Source organism: Copadichromis virginalis, linkage group LG5 (genome assembly GCF_057382275.1).
Source record: "Copadichromis virginalis isolate Kocher_CV1m ecotype Utaka linkage group LG5, C_Virginalis_male_GT1.1, whole genome shotgun sequence".
NCBI lineage: Eukaryota > Metazoa > Chordata > Actinopteri > Cichliformes > Cichlidae > Copadichromis > Copadichromis virginalis.
In genome coordinates this window covers 9,288,229-9,316,108 of record NC_140622.1, presented here as the reverse complement: position 1 = coordinate 9,316,108, position 27,880 = coordinate 9,288,229, and the positions used below count along the sequence as shown (strand labels likewise).

At 40.2% G+C, this 27,880-nt stretch overlaps 1 protein-coding gene across 10 annotated transcripts in view; it reads left to right on the top strand.

Annotated features, from left to right (window-relative positions):
- Positions 1 to 27,880, top strand: part of chl1b (cell adhesion molecule L1-like b) — a 78,436-nt gene that overhangs the window by 18,284 nt on the left and 32,272 nt on the right. For 9 of the 10 annotated variants that reach the window (XM_085455770.1, XM_085455763.1, XM_085455760.1 and 6 more), the window contains exon 2: positions 24,991 to 25,172. In XM_085455770.1, the coding sequence (XP_085311896.1) occupies positions 25,073 to 25,172 (100 nt within the window). In that variant the 5' untranslated portion in view covers positions 24,991 to 25,072. Of the gene's footprint in view, positions 1 to 15,358; positions 15,720 to 24,990; positions 25,173 to 27,880 lie in introns of those variants that run through there. The other variant, XM_085455761.1, reaches the window with a different exon arrangement.

The window sequence follows — 27,880 nt, the reverse complement described above, 5'->3', positions numbered from 1 at the left end:
TGAATCATCAGTTGTCAGAGTAGTCACAGTGGCAGAATGAGTGTGTTTTACAGCTGAACAATAATCTTAGTGTTCTTTTCTGTAATATGCTGATCTGCCATCTAACACACTTTGATATCAATCTGTCTTTGTTACAAAATCCGCCACTAATGTCAGCCTGTCTCTATTTTTAAAAAAAAATTATATTATTTTGATTACTGACCAAGAACGGAAGTCTAATTAGTCTTATCCAGATATATCTGGGCTTTGAATTGGAAAAACAAAAACACACGATTGAGCCTGATTGATTGGCTGCAGTCAGTTGTCCGATATGTAATTTTACAAATCCTGTACTCCTTAGTTTTTCACTCATATTTTTAAGGTACTGTAAGAAAGACTAAAGGAGCCCAAGCCTAGACAGCTAGCAAGTTGTTAGACATATATCAGTTTTAAATCTTTTTCTTAAATGTAATAAAATGTCACAGGTTCAGTCCAATGCAGCAGGGAAACTCCAAAGCTAAATGCATCAATAGTATTACTGCTGCCTCTTTCAGAGGTTTACTGTATCTAGTTCACTTGCATTTTGATCAATCACGTTTTTCAATAACCTCATTCTGGATTAGCAGCTGAGCGCTCAGGCACAGCAGACAACAGGCCATAGAGAATCAAAGCTGTCGACCGAGAAGTGCGCTCATGTTGCTAAGATGCAGTGTACCGACCATTGTTCATCATCAGACACAGCTGAGGAATATGCATTATGGATGAGATAGTCATTCCACATGTAAGATATCAACTGTTGAAGGTTTGAAGATGAAAGCTTGAATGCCAGACAGTGAAAAGTCTGCCTGACACTGACCAGAGATCCTGCTGTGACCACAGCATGAGGTTGAATCAGAGATCAATCAAAGCCTTTCGTTAATGTGGAGACGAATTCTGCTCAGCCTATTGCCAGCTTCCTTAAACGCAACATGGTGGAAGCCATTAAGCACTCTTAAAGACATCTTACATCTATAGGCATGTGGAAAAAATGGAGTGCCAGCTGAGGTATAAATATTAACTTTTTGGCATCTGTTGAAGATGTGCATGGGGGTTGTTTTATCCTCAAGGTTCATAAATGAACCACATTTTATCCATTTTAAGTTTTTCTGTTTCACCTAAAGCCCCTTCAGTCACTGGTAGTAGGACAAACAAAAGAGCAGCAGTGATTCATCAAACTTTGGTAGATTTAAAAGACAAGTGTGAAAATGTTTATTATGCAATTTAGTTTTCAGTTGTTATACACAAATAATTACAAAGGAGAAATACTAACAAACAAAACGTTTTCTAGGAAATCTACTGTCAAATGTTCCCTCCATGCTGTCCCAACTTCAGTACCAAAACACAGCAATTCCTAAACCTCCTTTTAATAGAGTCTTTCAGGGAGGCACAGGAAGAGGAACAAATGCCTCTATTCAGTGGTGTCCAAAATGCTAATGCCTCCAGCTCTTAACACGTTTATAAGGGTTCCCATGTCACGACATGGCATGGTCCATCCCTAATGGTGGCTGTGGCTGGGGACTGCATGAAAAAGACAGACGCACTGCAGAATCGCGAGAAATATGACAACAAGACTGCTGGTTTCCTGGGAAACGGGAGGCTTGAACCCCATGTTTTGCTCATGAACAAAAATGCACAACAGCATGTTATGTCACACTGAGCTTTCTCTTGTCCACACAGTCACTGAAACCTCTGTGTGAAGCACAGACCATGACATTTAATGTATCTATAAAAAGCAACTATGTTTTTGTTATGTAACAACTTTGCTGGCTGTTTTAAAGGAGAAAACGAGGGGGGGAAAGGCACTCGATTGATAGTGCAGGTGCTCTCATTGAACAGTTGGCTTTTTCACTGGATTATATCGAATTATGGTAACTATGTCCTTTTGTGTGCAAATGATGGCAGCTCAAGTTTCTCAATAGGGGAAACTTTCTGCAAGCAAATAAATGAGGGGTAGGCAGGATTTAGTGATTGCTTGGGAAAGTAATTACCTCTTATCAGTATGGCTTCTGGAAAGAAGTCTGAAGAGCCTTGCACCAGCCTACAGGTTTTTTCAATTGATATTATGTCATCTGCTCAAACCGTGTTTCTCGAGCGACATTCCTGTCAACCTGTCGAGCAGGTCCAATGCCGTATCGACCGGTTGAAACGATCGGACAACTCAGTGCATCAAACTACTCTCTCACCTCCTAATTCCATTTTCAGTATGCCGTTTTATAAACCGAAGAAAACACCTGTTTCAAACAGACAACATAAGCAGCAGACTGAAATAATTGAACTGAGGTGAAATCTCGTAAGACTTCACTCCAAGTGGTGCTATTGATGTTTAGATAGCACGGACATGATATACTCTTGTGTACACTGCTAGTGAGGTGGTAGACTGAGCAGTGCTCAGATTAATAACCTGCCATTAATTTCAAACAGGACTCAATTACTCCTTGTGGGGGAGCCGGTCTTCTTACTTTGCTGTAGTGTGATTTTTGTTAAGCCCTTATTAACATCGTTTGAGGTTTTTCCTGTGTAAAAATCAGATTTTAAAATGGATTGCACTTCACTGTTTAATGTTTGTTCTTATTTAATTTAGCCCTCTATGGTCAGAGTGTTTTGGTGATGAAAGTAAAAAGAAAAATGGTGAACGAAAATGCTTCCTTATTGTTTTGGATCATTTTACCTGCTAAATAGATATTGATTAGGGATGTGATGATTCTCTTAATTCGTACTGCCCCGATGTTGGTTCTTATGTCTTTTTTCAGACCTGATCACTTGATCAGCAGTAGGTCACACACAGAAAATAAACAACATTCATTTGTTGTTTTTTCAATATACACAATCTTTAAATATCAGACCTTTCACCAGACTGCCTTGCTTTTCTTTAACTTCATTATAGTAATGTAATGAGAGCTCACTGGCATGAGACAGAGAATGTATCTATATAATGTCTATATTTTATAAAATTAAGAATGAAGTGCTTCAAGTTGTGAATATAAGTCAGCACCCTGACCCTTTAGACTGGCTCTCACCCAGTCTAAAGGCAGCCAATCAGTTTACCTTTGGTCAGTCAAATATTTGCTCACTCTACTGGGAGCATTGAGACTGTGTACACCGTGACAAAAAAGTCACGTTTACCTTTCTATTATTTAGTCAGTGATGCATCCTTTCCAGATGAACTACCTCTGTTTTCATTGGCTCTCTTTTCTCTCTCTGCTGCCATTCCATCATTGATGCTGCTTTTAATTTGTTGACATTACTAAAGGCATCAAAGGAAATACTGAGCCTGAGTTCACTGGTACCTTTCAATCAACAAGAGCGCTCTTATGTTGTTTGTCTTTGGATGGTGTGTCACGGAGCTCACAATGCTTTGTGTTCAATCACCTGATTATCCAGCCACCACATGGAGCTACCGGGAGATCAGCTCAGTGCCCAGCTCTCCGTCGGTCAACCTGTTACTGGGAAGTTTTCCAAGCCACCAAACAAATCTATAATGCGCCAGTGTTTGCAGCAGCTTGTGTGATTATAATACACCTCTTGTTTCTATGACTGAGTCTATGGATACAGATGGCATGCCAGCACTAATGATTTTTATCTTCATTTCCTTCCCTTCCCTTGCCTTGTTGTTGGTTCGATTTTAAGATTAAGCAAATTGGATTTTATCCCCCTCAGTGCAGACCACAGCATAGCAGCTAAATGATGCTGCTCCTTCAGCTTTTGGACATACATTAACAGTCTGAGAAAGCCAGGCTCCTTTTGCTCTAACCACTAGATGCCTCTTGAGACCTCAATGAACTCTCTGTTTGCTCATTTGAAATGTAGAGCTTTTTTACTGCCTTACCTCTCAGCCTCCCAACTCTTTAAACCCTTTACATGTGTCAATGAAAACTAAATGCATATTTTGAATTGTGTAAATGGTTAATAATTTCCTCCTATACATGTATAAAAGGAAATTATTGTTATTTCCTTCATATACATGTATAAATAAAAAGATATTTAGAAGATCTCTCAATAGATATATATATATATATATATATAAGTAATTTTTTTTACTCCCTAGAAATCTATATCAGCACTTGTCCCAAATAATCAGCAGCAGCAATTAATTAGAGAAGAACAATTCCACATGAAGTCATAGTAATGCAACCTCTGCAAAAGCAGTATAAGAAACACTATAAGATGATCAATCTCTGACATTGTTCTGGAGGACTTTAAGCCCACTTGTCTTTATAATGTTCTTTACAGGCTCACATTTGACTCTAGAATACTTTTATATGCAGAAGAGTTTACTGTTGACTCAGTGAGTGCAGTTGTCCAGTTCCTGTGGTTGCAACTAGAGATTGCACGATACCACTTTTTTTATGTCCGATACCGATATCATAAATTTGGATATCTGCCGATACCGATATGAATCCGATATAGTGAGTTTTTTAATCAATAAAATGTTTTTTTTTAATATCTTGCTGCTTTTTGTATAAGTTCATACTCAAGTTAAAAAAAACAACAAAAAACACTAAAGCTATTCTGTTATACCTGTATGCAAAAAATACACTGCACCTAAAATATTTCATAGTTCAGCAATACTGATTAATTTAATAAACTTAAACCTACTCCATCCTCCCTATTCTGGTATTTTAAAGAGTAAGCAACCTAACTACATACAGTTCTAACTACAACTAATACAGTTCTTACACACACACTGGACTTTCTGGACTTTGGTTTTGCACAACACTGGTCACTATATTCTTCATTTCCGGTTAATACTTGTACAGCTGCTGTTATTGTGTATATATTTATTTATATTTAGATTTCTTCATACATTCTTATATAGTTCTATATTGTGTATTGTGTATTTTGTTGTACAGTTATTTTATTTTCAACTTTAATTTATATATTTATCTTTATCTTATTCTTCCCAGTTAAATTTACCCTTCATTCTAATTTGTGTTGTACAGTTATTTCATTTTTAACCTTAATTTATATTCTATTCCTTCCTAGTTAAATTTACCCTTTTTAATTTTTCATATTTATTTCCTATCTTATTCATAGCCTTTTCCTTTTTTTGTTTTCTTTAGGTCACGAGCAGTTGTCCAAGCATTTCACTACATATCGTACTGTGTATGACTGTGTACGTGACAAATAAAATTTGAATTTGAATTTGAAAACTAATAGGGTTCTAAAACTCCTAGCAAAATAAAAAAAAAATAGGGAACCACCCACCCTCCACCTCGTGATGCTTAATTGACGTAATCAACTTTAATTTGATGCAGTGTGAAAAAAATGCACAGAAATCAATTATTTTTCAAGAATAATTAAATAGATTCAACATCTTTCTTCAACAGAATTGCAGACTGCACACATCGTCCCTTCCCAAAGGAAAAAGTACTATCCGGTCTTAAGTCTGACGTCACTAGCTGTGTCTGGACCTAAACTCCGCTGCAGGTCCATATATCAAACGATCACTATGGCATTACTGAGAGTTGAAAAACTGTCTAAAGTCTTTCATCTTTAATAAAATGATCAGCGTTCTGCTCTACCAGGTGTAACAATTGAGTTTAACATCCAGGCATCCATGAGAACGGAATTTATGACATTTAACGGAGTTAGAAGTTAGCAGGGAGTTAGCTCGCTAGCTTCTATCTAAATACAATATAGCATGTCCTGACTGCGGGGTTTTGGAAACAAATTAAAACGTACAGCTCTGTTATCACTTCCAACATAAATGAAGACAGAAAACTAAACAGCAGTGACGTTTGTAGGGTTACTGAAGTTGGGCTAGCTGGTATATAATGATGTGCTACGTGACCACTAGCGACACAGCTATGTTAGCATAATATAAACAAGCTAACTTTTTTTCCACTCGATAAAAGTTACCGTGAGTGTTCTCAGTGGTCAGGAACAAATGTAATCGCATGGCAGGATGCTGTAAAAGGACCAAACTTCAGCCAGGAGAACAACTGAGATAATCCATCCACAATACGAGGTTAGTCATTCATATACTGCTGCATGGGCTGGGCTGTAGTTACATCCTAAGGTTTTAAAAACTGAGCTTAAATAAATGATTAGCGGTAATAAAAGCCGAGGGAGGTCAACAGGGATCACTGACTGTTTTAGGAGCTTTTTGAGATTAAATAGAAGAAAATACATAACATTAAACATGTTAACAACACAAAAACCATATTAAACACAGACTACTTTAGGCCCGGAAGTAGGATTCGTCACGTCATCACTTAACGACCGGATAGCTTACTAGGGTATATTAGACTTAATAGTCACTATATACAGTAATGGACTTCTATACATTTTACATCAGATTAAAACTTTGGGTGTAAGATTCAGATAATTATTTATTAAAAGCTAGACATTTTAAATGAGAATAAGAAAGAAAAGTATGTCTTTGTGCCCCCTTTTCCCTGTTAATGCCCTATCGGCCCCCCTGGCTAAACTTGCTAGATCCACCCCTGCACAGTTACCAGCCGTCAGCTACGTAGAAAAGGATCCTGGTGTAGAATGTAAATAAATTCTAACAACAGCTTATCAAGCTTAAACGTGCTGCTGTTGTTCAGCCGCTGGTTTCCTCTTTCTGGTGCGAAGTGGGCGATAAACAAACAAAAGAGACGGACTGGCGACAGAAAAGCCGATCAGCTGATCATTGATCAGTTTCATGATTGAAGTAGCAGCAGGAGAGGGAGGGGGAGAGAAGAGGCAGTAGCTCCATATATCTGTTGTTAAGCTTAACGCGGGAATGCTTTACAAACATTCAGAGATGAACTTACACACTTGCTTTACTTCTCTCTGGGATCACTTCCTCGGAGATGAAATGCTGGTTTGGTAGCGAGGCTACAAATACACACAGCCGCTCTATCACGTGATGCATACTGCTCCGACGTGCTACGGTTATGAGCCGACTTACGCCGTGTCGCAAGTTTTGTGAGGTGCTTTTTTTGATATTTAATGGATCGGATTACATTTTTTATTTCTCTCCGATATCCGAGCCAGTAATTTAAGTCAGAATCGGACCGATACCGATACGTAATCACTAGGGGTGCAACGATATTCGTATCGATATTGAACCGTTCGATACAGTGCTTTCGGTTCGGTACGCATATGTATCGAACAATACAACATTTGTAATTTATTTTATCAATTTTCCTTCTGACGATGCTGTCTGTGTTGAGCGCTCAGTGAATCTGTGTTCGACTACTCCACCTAGGCTGCACTGTCGAGCGCAGATCCACTGAGCGCTCAACACAGACAGCATAGTCAGAAGGAAGAGCGCAGGGCAAGCTAGCGAGACAGAAGTTAAGCTCTCCTTGCAACAGGCAAATTGAACGTCATTCAGATCTGGCGTTTGGAATTATTTTGGTTTTCATGTGACGTATGACCCTGAAGGTAAGCGAGTCATGGACTAAAGTAAAACAGTATGTTGGATGTGCCATGCAACGCTCAATTACATTGGTGTGAACTAGTGTGTTAGCGCAGTTAGCTCGTTAACGTGTTGGCCGTCTAGCCCCATGCACGGAGCGATCGGCGGTAGCTCGTTAACGGAGATTTGCCGTGTTGTGGCGTTAAGGTCATTTCAACGAGATTAACCTGAAAGCACTAGTGGGAACACAACGAATATGACTGCACATTTACGCCGACATCATCCTAGTGCAAAGACAAGTGGAAGCAGACAAAAAAAAGCAAGCATGCTACTAACTTTAGCCGAGTCATTTAGACAGCTGTTAGCTAGAGCTGGGCGATAGAACGATAACAATATGTATCGTGATATAACTTTTACTCGATAGAGAAATTAAGCTATCGCGATAGACCTCGCCGCTCTTGTCCTCAAAAAAAAAAAAAAAAAAAAAAAAGGTCAGCCAATCCAAATTAAGTAGCGCAGAGCCGAACCAATCACAGCCGCAGCGTCACGTCGCGTGACTTGTTAGGTACAGCACAAGTGCCAAGCCGCACGTGTGTTTGTTTGGGAAGCAGCCAGCGGGTAATGGAGCCAGCGCGTAATGGAGGAAATGAGTGTGCCGACTAGAAAAATCAACCGAGCGTGACCGAAGAGAAAACAGACGATAGTTCCAATGCCGGAGAGAGTCTACATGGTCTGACCTTGACGTGAATTTGCTGGGATGTCCACTCCTGGGAAGGCTGGCAACTGTGTTGACATTATTTTTACATTTGTGAATAATCTTTCTAACTGTAGAATGAGGAACTTCACATTGGTTGGACATCAGCTTTATTACCCTTCCCAAATTGAGAGGCAGCCACAGTTGTTTCTTTAAGATCTTTGCCTGTGTCGTTCATGCTTAGCATTTTGCTAACACACACTTGAATGCTCCAGACCAGCAAACTATGAAAACCTCAACTTTTATAGAAACTTATAGAGCTTGTTTTGTAGTTGATCCGAAGTTGTATTTAAGCTACCTTTTAAAAATTTAATGAAGGTTTTGATTGACCTGCGGATGGTGCTCCCACAAAGTTCAGCATCACTCTGTAAAAAAACAGCAAAAAATAAACGAAACCAAAACACTGAGAAAATGGATGTGTCCTTATTTTCTATTGGCTAAACAGTTTAAAAAAATCAGTATCAGTGTTTTAGAATACATACAGGTTTTTGCCTTTATATGACATACAGTAAAAAAGTTATATTACAGTTTAACTTAAGAAAATGTAATTACATGGACAATTCTGTGTAATAGTGAGTAAACAGTGTTTTTTTTTTATTCAGCAAAAATAAAGTTTTTTTTTATTAATTATATAAAAAAACAGGTGGCACCATCTGATTTACTTACAGATGTGCGAGTAAATCAAACCAGCAATCTTTATTTTGCCATTCTGGTGGAAAATTTCAATTTTTATAACTGTAGAGTTAAAAATTGGCCTAATATTACAACACGTTAAAGGCCTGTGCAGAAAAAAACAAAACAAAAAACAGCACAGTCTCCTCTGTATGACTTTTAATACAACAAACAGAAGACCTCCACCCACATGCGCAAAAACACAAAAGGATATTCTGTCTTCAGGCATAGCTTTTGATGTTAGCCTGACAAAGGCACCAATTCCAAAAGCGCCTTTCACTGGATTTTTTAAATGCCCCGTGTGTCCTTTCAAGTTGTGAAAAGATAACTTTCTGGGTGTGCCTCATGTTTCAGTTTGAAACAGGCATTTGTTTCATTTGTTCAAGCATCCTTTTCATGTGGCAGCAGCTCTTAGAACTACTGAGAGCTTTAAGCTCTTGATTTGGAGACACACTCTATATCTGTCATGGCTGTTTGATGTCTGGTAGATATTGCTGCATACACACATTGTGCTATGGTTCCAGTTCCTATTCTATGGGTTTCTCCACAGTGATGTCATTCCACTTTACCAGCGGTGCACTTAAATGGTAACACAAGGACCCAAACCTGATATTTTTATTGGCCGTGGATTTATTTATTGTGCTGTGCTCGATATGCCTGGAACACATAAAGCATAAAAAAGTATAACTAGACACTGATAAGAACAATTTATCAAATGGAGCCAGCGGGGATATTTGCATGGTAATACTGTTTCTGGTGTACTTTGTAGAATTGTGCCCGTGGGCTACTACACCTGACGTTGGCTAATTGGCTATCAGGAGAGGCTCTGAGAAGAATGGGCATGCTAGTTTCCCACCACTGTAGGCTTCCTGCGGTCTAAAACGTTTGAAAAAAGAAAGAAAAAGCTAAGAAATATGTGGTCTTTTGGGTGACATATCTCGAATAAATATCCAAGGATTTCCTGCTGTTGCTAAGGCAAGTAACATCTAGACAATACTGTCAGCCCACACACACACTGAAGTGGTGCTCCTTATTCTCCTCTGTGAATGGCCGCGAGGATGAGGCTTGAAATGTTGTGCAGACGGCCTATTGACGAGCATGTCTGTCCAACAACACACACGGATGAGGCCTCGCCCTTTAAACCCCATCAGCCCTCACAGACACATCTTTAATTCGTTTCAAATATTGGTCCTGCCTCCTCGTCTCTCTCTCGCTGCGCGTCCATGCGAGACGGAGCCCACCGACATTTTCCACTGCGGGATTAGCTGTGTAGCGTGACGGGTCGCTCTGCCTCAGCAGTCCTGAAGGGCTGACCCCGAGGTGTGTGTATGAAGAGGAGACCAGCAGGACACTCCTTAAAGGGCTATTAGATCCTTGCTGCTTATTATGAAGGGGCATGTGACTAAGTTATCTGCCCCCTTTCTCTTGTCATAGGACTATAGGCGGAAAAAAGCCTGTTTTCTGGAAATAATTAATCCTACTTGTTGGCATAATAATTTTGAGGAGTAGACATTGCCGGTGCTTTGAGTGTTTCTGCTGACAGGTGGGCTGCTGGTGATGGAGATGATCATCTTCTCATTTAACTTCCTGGCTGCAGGATCTTTCCATTAAATTACAGCTTATCCACCCTCTCTTGGGAGGAGGATTTGATTCAGGCTAGTCTGTGCACTTGTGTAATTTTGTGCACTGTGTGTGTGTGTGTGTGTGTGCTGATACCTTCAAGTGTTTGGAAGGCTCTATGTCCAGGGTGTATCTCAAAGCAGATCCAAGCCTGGTTACCATGCCTACACATTTCACTGAGAGACACCGCGTTTATCTTAATGAATTCATTTTCAGGCTTCTGTTTGCCGCTGCATTCTCTGTCAGCTGTGTACACACTCTACATAGTTGTGGCACAGAGGCCTTCTCCATTGCTAAATGTGACCTGGGGAGGAAATAGCTTATTGATTCTGTGGGGGGAAACATGATTAAATTGAGTTCCAAGTGGGCGCTTCATCTGAACTTGTCTACAGGAGAGAAGATAGGAATCTAGAAGAGACTGGCTGCTTTTGTCCAGAGTTCGGTCTGCTTTTGTTGTGCTTGAATTAATTATAGGTTTCACTTTACAAATGTGTCTTTTTACAGGCAATTTCCTCAACATTTTCATATAGACTATTTAAAATAACAGATGGATGGGTGGATAATTACATGGTCTATTAAAAAATCCATAAATAAATGTGGATAAAAAAAGATTTGGATGTAAGGGACATGGGGTCATGTAGTAGGATGATAGGCCCAGACTTTTGGGTGTTTTTGACCATAAAGCTTGTCACACCGTGTAACTGCTCACTGCCTCAGCTGCAGGATGTCTGCGGGTGCAGACACAACAGCAAGCTTGACTTGGATGATATCTGCAGGGTAAGCGATGGGGAGCCTACAGCAAACAAACATTTTGGTTTCCAACACCTTGGTTGCACATCACTGAAGAGAAGCGCAGAGCCAGAGCTGTTAACGATCTCTCGCTCAGTCACCTACTGAAACCTTTGACTTCTTTTAGATAGATCTTGTTGAATAAAGGTTCTCCTTTCATCATCGTGGCTCCAGCCGAATTATATTTTGGGCTTTTTGGGAGGAGCAAAAGTGCACTGCTGTAAAGAAGGGCGTACCAAACAAGTGCTTTGCAACAGAAAAGAATGAATCATTTTATGTCTGTTATCTTGTTTTCATAATTGCTGGAAGCCAAATTTGTAACTGAAATTAAAATGCAATTAACCACCCAGCCCCAATATAATAAGCTCAACAGTTAATTTGGGGCTACCTACTGTATTATTAGTTAAACATGTTGATTGTTATGACTTTGAAATACACACTGTTGGTATCAACATTGGCTGATAACAGACAAATGTTTTCTTTGCATAGTTACTTTTAGTCTTCTGGTGAATCAAATAAATCTTTCTTATCAAAAACTGACATAACACAATAGATAAATATCAGCCTCTGGCATCAGGAATGTTTTTATTTGCTATAATGCCAATATTGGATTGATAATACAGATACAGTAGATAATAATCTACCTGTGCAACTCCAATAAATATTTATGGTTATTTTCAGGCGCTGTCAAAAGGTGTGGGTTCACCGGAATGAAGTTGTTCTGCAAATACTAATGACTGTTCAATTAATTATTTGAATTAATTGAAACTGTTCGATATTCTTGAAACATAATGTTCAAGAATATCGAACATTATGTTTTGCACTGTTTGTTGTGCTTCCTTCCTTACTGTCTCATGCAGCTAGAGATGGAACAGACGTTGTGCACATTGTGTTCAGTAGGTGTGCTAATCAGGAATAGAGATCCCCTGATCACTGCCATAATCGCAGAGCGCACCATCTGTGATGCTCTGATGGCCGGCAGTCTGGCTGAGAGAGCTGGATAACAGTGTGGTACTGCCCCTCTCTCTCCTGTCCTCTCTGGCCTGCTCTCTGCTCTGCCTTAAATCTCCTGCTGTATGACTTTTCTGTTTTACTTAACTGGAATGACCTGGAACCACTTATCACTGGCTTGCAGACACTTCTTAAGCTATTACAATATAAAAAATGTAGTGCAATTAAAAAACAACAAAAGTCACAGTATAAGTGAGGCCCCACCTCTGCTATTTAAAAAAAAAAAAGAAAAAAAAAAAAGAAGATATTTCTTGATCAGTGTCTCTGTAGTGCACCGCTCCAAATAAATCCGCTGTCACCACAGATCTGGAAATAATTGAGTGGGGCCTATTAAAGTGCCACAGATAATGTGGAATAATAAATAAATGTGGGTAATTTCATTGCTGGAATTTTGTCTGTTTTCCATTTGCAGTCACAGGTCGTAAACAGTACCAGTCACATCTTTGGCAATAATGCACGGCGTCTTGCTGAGTTCAAATAGAGTCGCAACTTGTTTGTGACGCCATTCCCAGACTGTGACCTGAGATAAGCACAGAGGCATGTAACCTGCTGCAGTAAGCCGCTACACAATGCATCAACCCAGGAAAACTTTCAATGCATAAGTGATCAGTATGAAGATAGGGGCACCTGTTGCCATGACAACCTATACGAAAACCCATACAAAAAGATGCGCTGGCTGTCACATTGATTCAGAGAATCTGCCGAGAATATAGAAGTTGGTATCAGCCAAAGGCAGGCTGGCCTGCGTCTATCTGGGAGTGCCAGGTTAGAGGCTTATTGACCGTTTTTGACAGACTGACTAACAGACGAGTTTTTGGTAAAATGGGCTGTGGGCCCAAAGTTCAATTAAAAGTCCCGCTCCGTGTGACGCAAGCACATTTGCCAAATGGTGAGAAAAGTGCAAATCGGTCTTCGTGCTTTCTCAGCAATCTGCTTGTCCTTCAGGGATATTGATGTCTCTGCCTTAACTCATTTTTTTCAAAACTCCATTTAGCGCTTCAGCATTTATCATATCCAGTCAGTTGGAAGGTAATTTCTAGGTACCAATAAGCACCTGCTTTGCAAACCCATAGCTATATTTTGAGGTTTTAGTGGGGCTATGAACGGTAAGTGTAACCACCTGCATTTTTCTCCTGCTCTCAGAGCAGCTGATGGAGGAGCGATGTGGTTCTGGTTTTAAATGTTCCTGCTTTCCTCTCTTTCAACCTTGCTCATCAGGCAGCATGTAAAGAGAGCTGCATTTTAAATCTGGAGACATGACACGGCTGTAGTCTTCCATCATGTACTGGTCAGATAGCATTTAGCGATTGCTGTTTGAAGCAGATAAGAGATGAGTCATAGATTAAAGCAGTGGTAAACGCTAACTGCTAGAAAACAGCGGATTATCTAATTTTAAATTCAATTTGTGAATGAGTCCCTCCCTTGTGAAGTGAGAGCGACTGACAAGCGACACATCAGCACGGTGAAGGCAGAAAATAAGCCAGCTATATTTATGAGAGTTTACTGAGTGACTGATGTGCTTACACTTTCTCCTCGGCTTGGTTCACAATGTGAATAAATGTTTGCCTTCTTGCCTCCGTCCAAATCAGTGAATCAACTGAGCTCAAAGTGTGAATGAGCGGCAGAGAGAAAGGGGAAGAGGCTTTCCCCGGGGCAGTGCCCGGGACAATGTCAGGTTTGTCTGGCCCGAGTGCATGAACACTAAGCTTTTCGGAACTGGCAGCTCGCCCCGGTACCTACCCATCTCACACAGCTTCCAGAGCTGCCCAGCCCCGGAGCACTAAGCATTTGTGCAAAGTTCATAAGGCTTCCCTCTGTTTGTGTGGCCATAATGGCAGCTCCATCCTGTTGTAGCTCAAAGAGTGTTAAGGGGCTCTGAGGGCCTGGAGCTGGCGTTGCAAAGGCGTGTGAGTGTTCTCAGTTACTGACTTTGGCTGGCTGCACTCATTATGAAAAGACTAGTGTCCCCCTGTAACCCCCCTCCAAGTGGTAGTTCTGAATCTCAAGCTCCAGCATAAGCATTTCCTTCATCAGGTTTGCATTTTAAAAGCAGTTTGCTGAATAAAGACCTCAAACTAGTTTTAAAAAAACCAAACAACCAAACAAAAAATACCTCTGCCACCTCTGCCACAAAGCAAAGAATGCTCTGGACTAAAATATTCAGTAACTAATGGATGTAAGTGAATGGTAAATGGACTGGTTCTATTCTATTCACTCTACACAACATGTCTCATTCACCCATGCATTTCTTTCTGTGTCCAAGTACTTTATGTATAACATTCATTTAACATGTGCGTAATTTATTTCTTATTTATTTATGTCTTTTTTAAATTGCAACAGGCCAATAAGATACATTAGCTAGTTTCTAGCTTTTCTGTACAAAAAAAATCCCCTGGCCTTAAAGTCTGGTTGGTGGGTCAGCGCAGGCCACTGGACTAGTAATACACATGCACAACCCCTGCTGTATCTGCTCCACCTTATACTTGTATACAATCCTCACGAGTGATAACAACCTTGTCATTAGCGTCATCAAGTTCTGTCAAGCAGCAATGCCTTTACCGTGGTTACGACCTGCATCAGCATAATTCAAGCATGACCCTCCTCCCCCCTTTCATTTTCAAGTCTTTGACTAAGGTCCACACCATACATCATCCAGACTGGGAGTCCTCCCTTCCCCCTTCATGTGTTATGAGAGAGAGAGAATGGTTTGGTGGAGGACTCTTATCAACAGTCTCAGCACTCTCTGCACACTATGATTTCCCCAGACGTGTCACCCACCCTCCACTCAAGTCTATCTGTATGGCCGTGAAGTTCCTGTTCACCAGTGTGAAACAATCAGGTCCACTTGAATTAAAGACAAATTTAAAAAAAAAGAAACCAGTGGCTTTTCTTACTGTGGAGAGATAAGCCATGGGAGCGTGCTTTAAAAGCTCCAACAATGGCTAATGCTGGGCGACAATCTTCAGCAGCATTAACAATTAAGTAGATTGTCGTTGGCTGACAGAAGAAGATTGGAGCAAGAGCAAAGCTCAACAGATTTTCACACAGCGGGTGATCGGCACTCCCACCCTGCTTACTGTTCATATTTTGTTCTTCAGCTGGCCATTGCAAATTAACACATTTTATCGAGCCTTCAGGTGCACACGTCTCTGCTCATGCTGAAGGGAGGTGGAGGGGCGAGATGGAACTTGCATTCCTCAACTCTCCTCTGAATAGCCTTTAGATCAGGCTTTGTGGGAATGATTGTCAGTGGCTTAATGAGTGCATTTGCCAAGCTGGAGGCTTTGGCAACATGTATGACTGCGGCGGCTCTGTGCGTGTTCACCACTGGCTTCTGTGACACAACAGTGGACTGGGCTCAGCACCCTCTGTGTTTTCGTTCTTCTTTTTCTGCCAGACTCAGAGTTTTCCTGTCATGCTTTCTTTTTATTGGGAATGTTATTACCTATAACGGAGTTGTTACCCTTCCCATGGGCACCGGTGCCGAAAATCAAGTGAAAGCTTGTAAGTACCCTAGATAATATAAGGATGTCAGTAAAGCTGTTGCAGCACTTTCAGGTTCATATTCTGGCCTTTCAGTGTGCAGGCTTCTACAAAAGCAAAGGCCATAAAGAAAAAACAACTGCTTTTTAATTCACGTTTTAAAATAGTTAAAGGATAAAACAGACGCTGGTGCCTTTGGTTGCCTTCTTGCGTTTTCTAAATATAATACACTGTAGAATTTAGAATCTAATTTAATTTAATTTTAGAATTTAAAATCTCGCCCTATGACAGCTGGGATAGGCTCCAGCGCCCCCCGCGACCCTGAAAAGGATAAGTGGAAGCGAATGGATGGATGGATGAATACACTGTAGATAAAGAGCAGGCGATGTATCGTATGGAGGAAAACCAATCATTACAGTTACTTTTCATTTCAATTCAGTTCTATTTATATAGCACCAATTCACCAAACAGTCGCCTAAAGGTGCTTTATATTGTATAGTAAAATCCCTGCAATAATAAGTCACAATCATTTACTTCCAAAAGATTTTCCCTTGTTTTTTATGCAATAGATTTTGAAATACTAAACCAATGCCAAATCTTCTCTGTGACTAATTACGTTGTGCTACAACTGTCACAAGAAAAATGAAATGTTAAAGAGTAAGTAATTGTTCCTTCTGGTCTCATTTAGTCAGATGTCTAATACATTAATGATTATTATCATAATTATTATGGAACTAAGTGCCCATAGTTTAAGTAATTGGAGACATATTACGTGACAAATTAAAAGTATTGTCTAGATATGTGTGAATTTGGCATTTTATGTCTTTGTAAGGATTGTGTAACAATGTTTCTGTGTAGTTTTTACTATAAATCTAACTTGATCTTATGTTGACTAAATGAAACAACAAAATAGGACTGTGAGACTCGACATAAAAAGTAAAAATAAAAATAATGTGGAATAAAACAGTCATTTTACCCCACTGAATGAATCAAGGCGATTAGGATGACTTTCCTTAAAGGTCATGTTTTTCTGGTGTTCACAGTTCATAGAAGAATGCTCAGGATTTACTCTGCTGACTGGAACAACAAAGATATTGATATATTTGATTCTGTTAAATAGAAGATGTAAGAAATAACCATATCCGTATTTACTCAATGTTTGGATGCTTAAATTGACTTTAGAAGAGTACATCTCCCTCTTTTCTCTCACACACACTCACAAATTAGTGTGCAAACACATACTGTCGTTCCAGATCCTCGCTAAGTGTGTTTAGTCTGACTCACAGTTGGAAACTAGATTGCATTTTGACAGTCTGGATCTACTCTGCAGTGATGAGAAGAGGCAGAGAGACATCATCATGATTTGGCATGAACTGGGACTTTATTTTGTCTCTTGGAGCAGCGTGGATGGTACATTTGGATCACCGTTAAACTGATTCCTGGGCCGGTCTCAGTGTTTGACTGATTTCAGTAAATTAACTGTCACTCCTTGTTGTGGTCATGAAGACCACAGTGGCTAACAAGTCCATGTTCTTAAGGTGGAAGGCTCACCTACATATAGGTGTTTTCACAGTGGTAGCGGCTTAATATGTTTACAACAGACGATCCTTCTGTCAGTGCTCATCTATCCCTGTTTTTAAGCAGCCGTTTTATGACTTGTTAATTAATGTTTTCTCAGTGGCTTTGAAATAAACTCCAAATGGGCATTTACATCATTCTTGAACTTATAACAGGTGTATGGGGTACATACACTGCACAGCACCACTGACAGCGTAATTAGGCTATTGCCATTTTTCTTTGACATTTCTCTCCGACGTATGGATTTAAAGCAGCAGCATGCAGTGGCAGTACACTCTGTCAGGATAATTTCCAAGGAACTCGCTAAACAAATCCAGACTCTATCCACATCCGTTCTTCTTCCTGTCCTTTGCTTCTTGCCAAGATAAATTTACATCAAACTTGCACGAAGCAATTAAGGTGTTGACTTTTCAGCTGACCTCAAGGTGCATCACTGCAGACCTCACATTAGTTTTATGTACTCATCCACTCATCTACTCAAAGATAGCGTTCTTGGAAGCATCTCGATTTCATCGGTTAAGTGGTTTAAAAGAAGTGTGCCAAAAGCAGGCTGTAATGAAACTGCACTGAATGCTTGGAACTGTTCCCTTTAAAGAAGAAGCTTCCTGTGTCTTGCTTCATGTCTAGATGTTTTGAGGTTGTTGAATTTGTACATTGAGTAAAAAAAAACCTGGAAGCATTTCTTTAAACAACTGGAAACATGTTTTAGCCAATCCCTCATGTAGCTGTTTGAAAGTTGCTGTTGACAGCTGACAGATTAGATTACTTTTTGATTTGCATTTGTAGCTGGAGAGCAGCTAATATAAACACTGAGATTTTGCCTTGTTGTGTTTAAACACTGTAAATCTTTAGACTGCAGTTTTCACCGTTCCATTTGTCACAAGATAAACTCTGTTCGACCCTAATAAGCGACAGAGGGGTGAGGGAGTGGGGCCACACATCCGACAGATGTGTCAAAAAGCTTAGCCAGGGTAACACTGTCCAGATGCTCAGCTCTAGCACGAAACAGGAAATTCAAATGAGGAATTTCAGCAAGCAGAGAGCCTCTCATTTCACAGGCTGAAATGATCACTTGGACTGCATGTGTATGAGACACCTGAAGGGATTAAAAATGGACCGAGTGCAAAAAGATATTTCTGGAAAAAACAGGTTTTCCCAACACCTGTAGGGACATCCGAATTTCTTGGTTGTTGGCAGAAATAAATTGCGCGCAGGGTCTGATGGAGGTAAGGATTTGGGATATGAGAGCCATCGATCATGTCCTGCTGTGGCACAGTTTCATCTGGGGAAATTGCCAGCATCAGTCAGACTACATGAATGAATGTGGAGTGGAGCACAAAATAATACTCCAGTGCCCGCAGTCCAACTTGTGAATTTCATCTCTTTGCCGGGCTACTCAGTGAGGATCACACGCTAATGTGATTATTGTCCTGGGCAAGGGCCACTCCTGTGGGACTTCAAAGAGAGCAGATCAGAGAGAAAATGAAAAAAGCTGTAAGCTGTGATGCAGACAGGTGCAGTGCAAACCTTCCTTTAGCTTTAAACACATTAACAGGTTCAGAGTGAGGACTCTGAAAGCATGGCACATACATCCTGGATGATTTATTACCATGTCATGTGACATACTTTGGCGATCCATCCAAGTGTTTTCATTAGGCATATGAATTATGCAACAGACGATAATTAAAACTCATAATTCAGAGAAGAAATAAGAGTTAGTGGCTACCATATATGACGAGGGTTTGTCTGTACATGTTTCAGTCCTGTTTCTTAATATTACACGTAGACTTGACTGAGACACACTGCTGAAGGGAAAGATGTTGTGTGCTTGTATTTATAAAGAATAGAGCAGAGACATTACTGACAAGATGACAACTTCTAGTGATTGAAGAGCTCTTCAGTTGTTTATGCTCTCTTTTGTTTAATGAACTACAACATACATGCTCATACTTCCAGCTGGTCTCATGATCGTCTTGCTGCAGTTGCAGATTCACTGCAGTGTGTAGTATATCTGCCTCTCTCAGGTAGTGAGAGTTCATGCAGGGTTACGAAGGCCTTTCCTCATTAGTTCATACACAACACAGAGGTCACAAACCCCTCAGCTCATCCGTACACCCACTCTATTTCCTTTACACCTGAGGATCTCTTCTCATTTCTCATCCACAGCCTCTTCCATCCTCATCCTGTCACCACAGCGCTCCCAGTGCTCGCAGCATCCGAAGGCTAGAGATCCCTGAAATATTAATGGTGTGGTAATTGAACAGTCTTGCTTTCTGAAGTGCTGTAAAGCCAGATCTCAATTAGTCAGGCATGTTATCGCTTATTGCTTCCTATACCCATTTATCATCTTGTTTCTGTTTTCTTTTTTCTAATATTTTAATATCAGATGAATTGCATGGTCAAGCTTGTAGAAAACTACTGATAAGGATTATAATTGCCAAAAGGTTAGAATCCTATCTAAATTCAGAGGAGTAAATGGGAAAGACAAAATGTCTAAACACAGGAAAATTAATTTTGACATTAAAAAAAAACTGTTTTATTTTTCCACCCTGATCCAGGCAGCGTGTGTGAATCGGATGCCAAATGAGCAACTGATTGGTGAAAAGAGGAAGAAAATGGCTGAAAAACAACTCATTAAACACATCAGAAGCAAAGCAAGTCAATTGCAGCTTAGTGTTAATCAGCTGGTCCATTGTTTTAATTGTTCTTGAATGATCAAATGGGAATCAGAGTGGAGGCATTATCAAGACCATGAGAGGGGCGTGCGGAGCTGCTGTCTTCCCATCGCAGGACTTTAGCACGCAGGATATTTTAATCCAGTCTGACAAGACGAGGATCTGCTTAATCCTATTACAGGCTTGCACATTAGACTACAGTAGACCCACACTTCTCTGCCTGTTGTCTTTGTGTGTGAAAGGAGCAGATGGTGCCAGCTCAAGGGCCTACTGTAGTGAACTTTGTATGGCCCTGCTTGGACCCCACCCTGTTACCAAACAACGTGTTCGCAAGTGTGAAGAATGCTCCCGAAACAACTTGCTAGTGTGGTATTTTTCCTTGAAATACTTCCTTACATTGTCTGATCCTTTTATATGATCTGTTAGTACATGTTTATGGCTTAAAGTTTGGGTGTTAAGCTAGAGCAGATGGCTAAACTATAGGAGTCAAGAAACCGATAGACAGATCCTGCCAGTTGTACTGTGAAGGCGTGCCAGAATTGTTTCCTTAAGTAAAAAGGCTGCGTAGTGATACAGTAAACAGTACAAGAGTGTGAAGAAAAGCAGTAAAGCTCTTGGAATCAACGCCAAGAAGTTAAAAGGCACTGAATTTATTCATGTAAAAATAAGGCCTTAATTTGAACTGACAGTTAATTTGTAAGTCAGTCTTTCAAATGTCTTAAAAATGCTAAAACGTGGGCAGTAGGATTTTAGGATTTTATTAGACATAGCGATTCAGAATTGTAAAATCTTTTTTCATTATGATTTCTTCAGTAATGATGGCAAATAGCAGTTAAATCCCTGCCTGCTCCACTCTGCATTTTGAAGGTACTTAGCCTTAAACTGCTGCTTAAGAGCCTGTTGGTATCTTTGAATGTGATGAAAATGATGTGCATCTATTTTAGCTGAGAACACGTGCTGTGGGTGTACTCACAATGACGTGAAGAAGCACAAATTCAATCAAGGTGTTTATGAAGTATGCTGTATTTTGTGTGAAGTGTAAAATTGGGTACAGTGGAAAATATCGCAGTCCCCACATGTGAACACATTTTTACATGAAAGCCTATATCAGCAAAATTAAATTAGCTCACGAACAAGGATACATGTGTTGTTAGAGTATGTAAAATCTCCCCACTAGATGTCAATAGTCAACTGCATAATCCTGTAGGACAAATAACTCTGGCTGCCGTTCATCTTCAGCTGTTACCTCAGTTTGTGTTCACACCTATTTACTCTGGACAAGGCTGTAAAACCTTTTGAAAGGAGCCTGATACAAACCAGTGAAGCTCACTGTCGTGTGATGAAAGCTATACTGAGGTGAGTCGTTGAGGAACATTTCTGTCAGTAAGCGCTGCTTCTGTTAGCTGCTGTTAACTGGCGTTAGTGTAAGTGTGTTTGATCTAACATTGTTGTACTGACACTTAGTTAATAGTGTCAGTTAATATATTCCATTACAATGTGATGGTGTAATCAAACTTTTTATCAGAGAGAGTATATGATTTTTAGGACACTCAAGCCTACAATTAGCTGGCACGATGTTAATATTAGCACATGTCTAATCTGCATACAATAACCGCCGTATTATTTGGAATAAATAAGCACATTTATGCATGTGTGTTAGAGCCTTTACTGGGAGATGACACTTGAGATGAGGAAGATGAATATTTTTTATTTTTTTCTATTAAATAACTGCAAAAGTGACTGACAACACCTTTAAAACTCAAGCATCAACTAGCTCAACAAATGCAAATGGGTGAACCTAACACAGAATAAATGATGGAGTTTTTGTTTTCTGTTTTTGTTGTTGTGAAGTTGGTCTTACATTTAATTCTGAGAGGCATTAAAAAAGAAGGAACACAGCACATTAGAGCATATAACAGAAAAGCACATCTCTAAAAAAATCTATTTCTCTTTTCACAGTATGAGCTGATAGAACACTTCCCTCAAAACAACAAAGGTTTAATCAACCGACAGAACACACGTCCTTGTAGTCAAAGAGAAAGGAGAGACGAGAGCTTTTTGCAGAGTCTCTCAGGTTCACGGTTACCTTAAGTGTAAAGGACTGTCTGGGAGAAATAAGGTAAATAAGGTGTCTGGGATAAAACGGATGAAGCTACTTTGGCTATTTATGGCCCGGTTTGCATGCTCAGTGAATCAGACTGTTTAAAAATGGGGCTTACAAAGACAGGAACCTAAATTTATAACCTGGAACATTACCACCAAGCACTGCACAGAGAGACAAAGCACAGTCCCAGGCACCAGCAATTAGACTCGCAGGGTTTGGCTGTGGACAGTTGTTCAGGAATTTGTAGACTTTATTTTAGACTCTTACAACTTGATGGTTGATTGCTGTGTTGTACATCACAATATAAATCAAGAATATAATTAGTAGATCACTTCGAAGTCACAGGCCTTATCCCCACTTTTCTTTGCTAATAAAAAAGGCTGATTTATTTTTAATTGATTAATGTTCCAGTTATACTTTGATTTATTTTTGTAGTCGATGTAATGTCAACAGATAGTAGAAAATTCGCTCTCCACTGCCCAAGTTAATTTCTCTAAGTTCTCCATTAACTAAATCACTAAGATTATTAACTTGTGTTATTATGAAAACACAGTGGTTTCCTTTTTTTTTGAGAATGTGAAAACAGGACACCCTCCGCCCCCCTTTTTAGCCCTAATACATCAATGGCATAATTTGAGAAAGTAAGGGAATGGCAAGACATTAATGATGCTATCACAAGTGCCTTTGTATTAAATGGATAAGTAATCAAAAATGATTTGGTCTTGTTGACAACGAGGAAGTCTATCGAAGAGTGCACTGAATCTGTCACTCGGAGAGAGCCTTAAAGTTTCACAGGCAGATTCCACTTGGCCCATTTCCCTCCATTTGCCCCCCCTCCACAGCGGAGCTTCTGTCTCGTCTGAGCCTTGGCCGAGGAAGGTTAGGGTTCATACTGGCCTTCCCACAGCGAGCAGCTTTTAACCTTCTGCCAGCTTCATCAATCTCTGGCTGGTGTGATTGCTCTTGAAAGAGGCGGGGATTAAGAGCAGCCCACGGTCTGTAAATCAGACGAGAGAGTGGTGCCCTCTCTCCTGTGCATCATATAGTTCCAATAGGCACCATACCCTGTGAGTTCAATGCAGACTTCATCACTCGCAGCAGTTAAGCTCTTAGCGGACCTCCCTCAGCCAGATGGCCAAGTGAGTTCTCAATAAATGTTTAACGAGGGGGGAACAAATTAAATCAGAAGGCAAATGATCAGGCACAGTTTGAACCAAGTGTAATCCATTGAAGGTGTTGTTAGGTTGGTAAAGGATTTTGGCCGGCACAATAAGACAATGAAAGCACATTCTCTTCTGGGGATTGTAACCTTGGCCCTCGCTCCTTAACCAGGTGGGGCTAACCAACAATGCACAAGGTAATTAGCACAAAACCCCTAGCTTTTAATTTGGATCTGTTTGATTATCATAAAACACCATGTGTGGGAAGGCTAAAATAAAGAAAAGCCTGAGGCAGTTTCCTGGATGAGTTTGACACACAAATCTTCAGTTGGAAATATAGCCAATAGACATAAATTGTGATCGAGTGGGTTGATGTATGTGACATACAGCACCTAGCACCTTGTTGGTGATGCTGTTTGTGGGTGGGGCATAGCACAAATTGGTTCAGGCAGACTTAATACCATTACCATGAGGTATGGTTGAAGAGTTCAGAGTGCACATCCATCTGACAGCACGCCTGCATCCAATGAATGAAATCGACTCTTTTTTCCCCTCCTCTGGTCAATTATTCAATTACACTCCTTGAACAGGCGTTTGACCTCAGTGTTGCCTATTGAACTGGAGAAAGCAGCCAGAAGATTAAGAAAAGAGTGAGCTGGATTTGAGCGCTGTTGTAAAGAGGAAGCTCTTTTAAAGATACTGCTCAGTTGGTTGAGTGGTAGTTACTGTGCCGCTCATATACTCAGATACTTTCCTTGACATTAATTGGTTTGCTTAGCAACATTAATAATACAGTAATTGCAATTACTGGATTTTATCCTTTGTGATGCTCTTTACTACATTTCAGTTTTACACGAATGTCACGAGTTCTCTGTAGGCCAGCAGCTTTAAGATTTCTCTAAAACTCTGTTTCTGTATTAGTCTTCTGTTTTGTTGTTAGCTGCTGAGCTAATTACTCCAGCATGACCTGCTGAGCTGGGTCACAGCCAACATGGGGACGACTAATGAAGTGACACCCCAGAGGTTTCTTATAGTACTGCTCCAAGACATTAGAATTCCCATACATTGCTCTGGACCGATCATGCGCTCATTATGGTCCAGACTCTCGTCTATTGGATGGAGAATTATCCAGCACTCTGTCCTCTTGCAGCTCTGTCGGTGTGCAAGTGCAGACAGCTTACTCAGTCTGACTGTTAACTATGCATGCTTTTTATGTCTCCCACCCCTCAGGCAACAGTATTTGCTGCAATAAAAGATAAAATGGTCCGCATTCGTAATCTCTTTGAGTCATTGTTATCAGAAACATGCAGGCACAGATCAAAACAGCACGATGATTAAATCGGCCAAACTTTGATGGTAATTTTGATGCTGATTTCAATCTTGGCTTTTTCCAAAAGTAATGCTGAACATCTGCCACGCATTAATAAATCCACAGGCTCCCTCATTTGTTTATTTCTTTCCATTGTCGCTTGAGAAATATGCTTTGTGCCGCACACTTCCGCAGACTACAAAACAATTGAGCCCCATGGGGAAATGGGATGATAGGAGGCTTTAATGTGAATATTTCTTCTCTTTGTCACACCAAAATATGAACTAGTTCAGAACTGAGTCCCTGTTGATGGGAATGAAAATGTGTGCCTGGTTATGCCTGGCTGAGCAGAGAGCAGTCGGGCTTGGAGTCACGGGGGATTTGTTTTGTTTGGAGTTTTTTGCCTTTCTGTCTGCCAGCGCGTGGGTGGATTCATGGGGTCTTCTACATCTGTGCTACCTTACAGGTACTGCATCTTCACCATAGTCATGAACTGAAAACAAAGTGGAGAGCGTTAATTTCCTGTGACTGTCCGAGATCTCGACACTATGAGGTTGCTGAGGAGCCCCAGACTGGCCACCGTGCTGTTGGTGGTTATCTGTATTTGTGCCTTTCATACGACCTCAGCCATTGACATCCCGCTGGAAGGTAAGTCATGACTCTTTCACAAGTCACACATTCACAACAAAGGATGCAGGATGATTTAGGAGGGGCTTCAGTGGGATGACAAAAGAAATAGAAAAGAGTTTTCTTAGAGCCTTTTCTTTTGTATCAAAGAAAACCTCCTCTACTGAAAAAACCATGACATCATGTGGATTATCCAGATAAAAAGATACATTATGTCTAACAACATAACTCTGCTTTCAAGTTGGAATGTAATTTTTGTATTCTGTTAACACCACAAAAGAAGAAGACAAAATCCCCTAAAAACCTCATTTCCACTGTGGGTTTTTTTTTGGGAATTACAGGAATTATCAGAGAAATGCATACCGGAAATTTGGCAAATAAAACCAAACGTCTAAGAATAAAAGACTCTATTAAAGCAGCTATGCTCTTGTCAAAATAATAATGTGAAAACAAATGCTTTAACTAAATTCTTAGCTGCCCAGGTATGCATCACTGTTTTTCTCTTCATTTGCAGGAAGTAGCTGTTTTCAGAAATTTAAAATCTAACAATACAACACATGCTCAGTGCAAGGATAGTGAAGGATTAGCAGCGAAAAAAGACAGAGTGCATATGCATCAACCAGACATTTTATTAGGTATATCTTGCTCGCACTGGGTTGGATCCACTTTTTGGTCCATATTCACATATCCCTCAATTGCTGCAGATTTGTCTGCTGCACATCCATGTAGTGACTCTCATTCCACCACATTGCAAAGGTGCTCTATTAGATTGACATGTGGTGACTGTGGAGGCCATTTGAGTACAGTGAATTCAGTGTCATGTTCAAGGGACCAGTTTGAGAAGATTTGAGCTTTGTGACAAGGTGTGTTATCCTGCTGGAAGCAGCCATCTGAAGATGGGTAAGATAAGATAAGATAGAACTTTATTAATCCCTCGGGTGGGTTCCTCTGGGAAATTCGACTTCCAAAAAAAGCACAGCAACGACCGAAGTTACAGTTACAGAACTGTTATATATATATATACACACACACACACACACACACACACACACACACACACACACACACACACACACACACACACACACACATATATATAAATACAGAGACAAATATAAATAAAATATACAAAGGGGATAAATAGAATAAATAGGAATAAAAAATAAAAATACAAGTGAATTGCACATTTCAAGTATTGAGTCTATTGCACTGTTGACTATTTACAAAAAGTATTGCACAAGGTATTGTACAGTGAGGTACATTCTGGTCATAAAGGGATGAACGTGGTGGGCAACAACACTCAGGTGGGCTGTGTTGTTTAAATGATGCTCAGTTGCCTCAAGTTGTGCCAAGAAAACCGCATTATTACACCAGCAGCAGAAGCCTGAACTGTGTCTGATCCTACCATCCACGTATTGTAGCAGAAATAGGGATATTTTCTCTCTTTTGGACCATTCTCTTTAAACCCTAGAGATAGTAGTGCAGAAAAATCCCAGTAGATCAGCAGTTTCTGAAGTACTCAGACCACTCCATCTGGCAGCTACCCTACCTTCAAAGTAACTTAAATCACCTTCCTCCTCCATCCTGATGCTCAGGCTGATCTTCAGCAGGTCGACTTGACCATGACTACATGCCTAAATGCACAGAGTGGCTGCCATCTGACTGTAGCAGCTGACAAAGTGGCTGATGAGTGTTTAAAGATGAATGCAGCCTCCAGGTCTGAAAAGGGAAACTAGGGCTGAAGTGTCTTAAACCTGCCCTCTGTCTGATGGCCTGCAGGGGGTGAACCCTGTAGTTGCAAGTAGAAGTTAGAGTGTACTTTGAGGAAGTACAGTCTAACTTATGATTTAATGCTTAGGTGAAATCTTTCCTGATGACTTTATTGTCTCAGTCACTAGTTTCAAGCTCAAAACATCTGGTTTAATAAAAACAATGTAGTTTCCAAACTCCAGCTTTAGTTCAGGCACACCACAAAAGTGAGCTCAGCTCTAATTCCAGATCAGATAACTTCTGCCAGTCTACATCAGATGATTGCTCTGCTGATTCATTTCTTCACAATCATTTGGCGTCTGCAAGCCACTTAACAACCCATGCCCACCCCTTTTATGTTATGTCTGGCTTAATCAGTGTCACATTGATATCTGCTCTGTTCTGTCTGGGGGTCTTGCTGCTGCTCTCTGCTCCACCACTTGCTTGCTTTCGAAGTATGTGAGTGGAAGCGCAGGACAGTCCCAGAAGAGATGATGACTGAAATAACAATCTTCTTTTAATGATAAAAAAAATCTGCAAGAGGTAATTCACGTGTAAATTCATCTGTAAACAAATAAATCATAAAAGTTATGGTGGGGTTTCCAAATTTCTCTGTGATGAGTTACAGTTCTGCACAAATTGGTTGAATTCTGACAACAGACTGACAGACTGGCACATAAACACACATTCAGAGCTACTCGAAGAAAACGATTCATGAATGAAAGAAAGGTTAAATGTATAAAGGGCTGTTTTGTTGTTTGTGCTCATCCACAGAGAGCACTTCTCCTTGAAGTGCTTTTTATCAGAAAAAGAAAGGCGCTGAATAATTTAGAGGGGAATACATCACACTATAGAGAACTGTTACAATCGTCAAGCATTTTGTGAATTGAATATATTTACAGTTATTATCTTGTTTGAATCAGGTTTTTCTTTCATTTTGTGTTAGCTGTATGCGTGTATCCCAGTTTCCTTGGTAACGC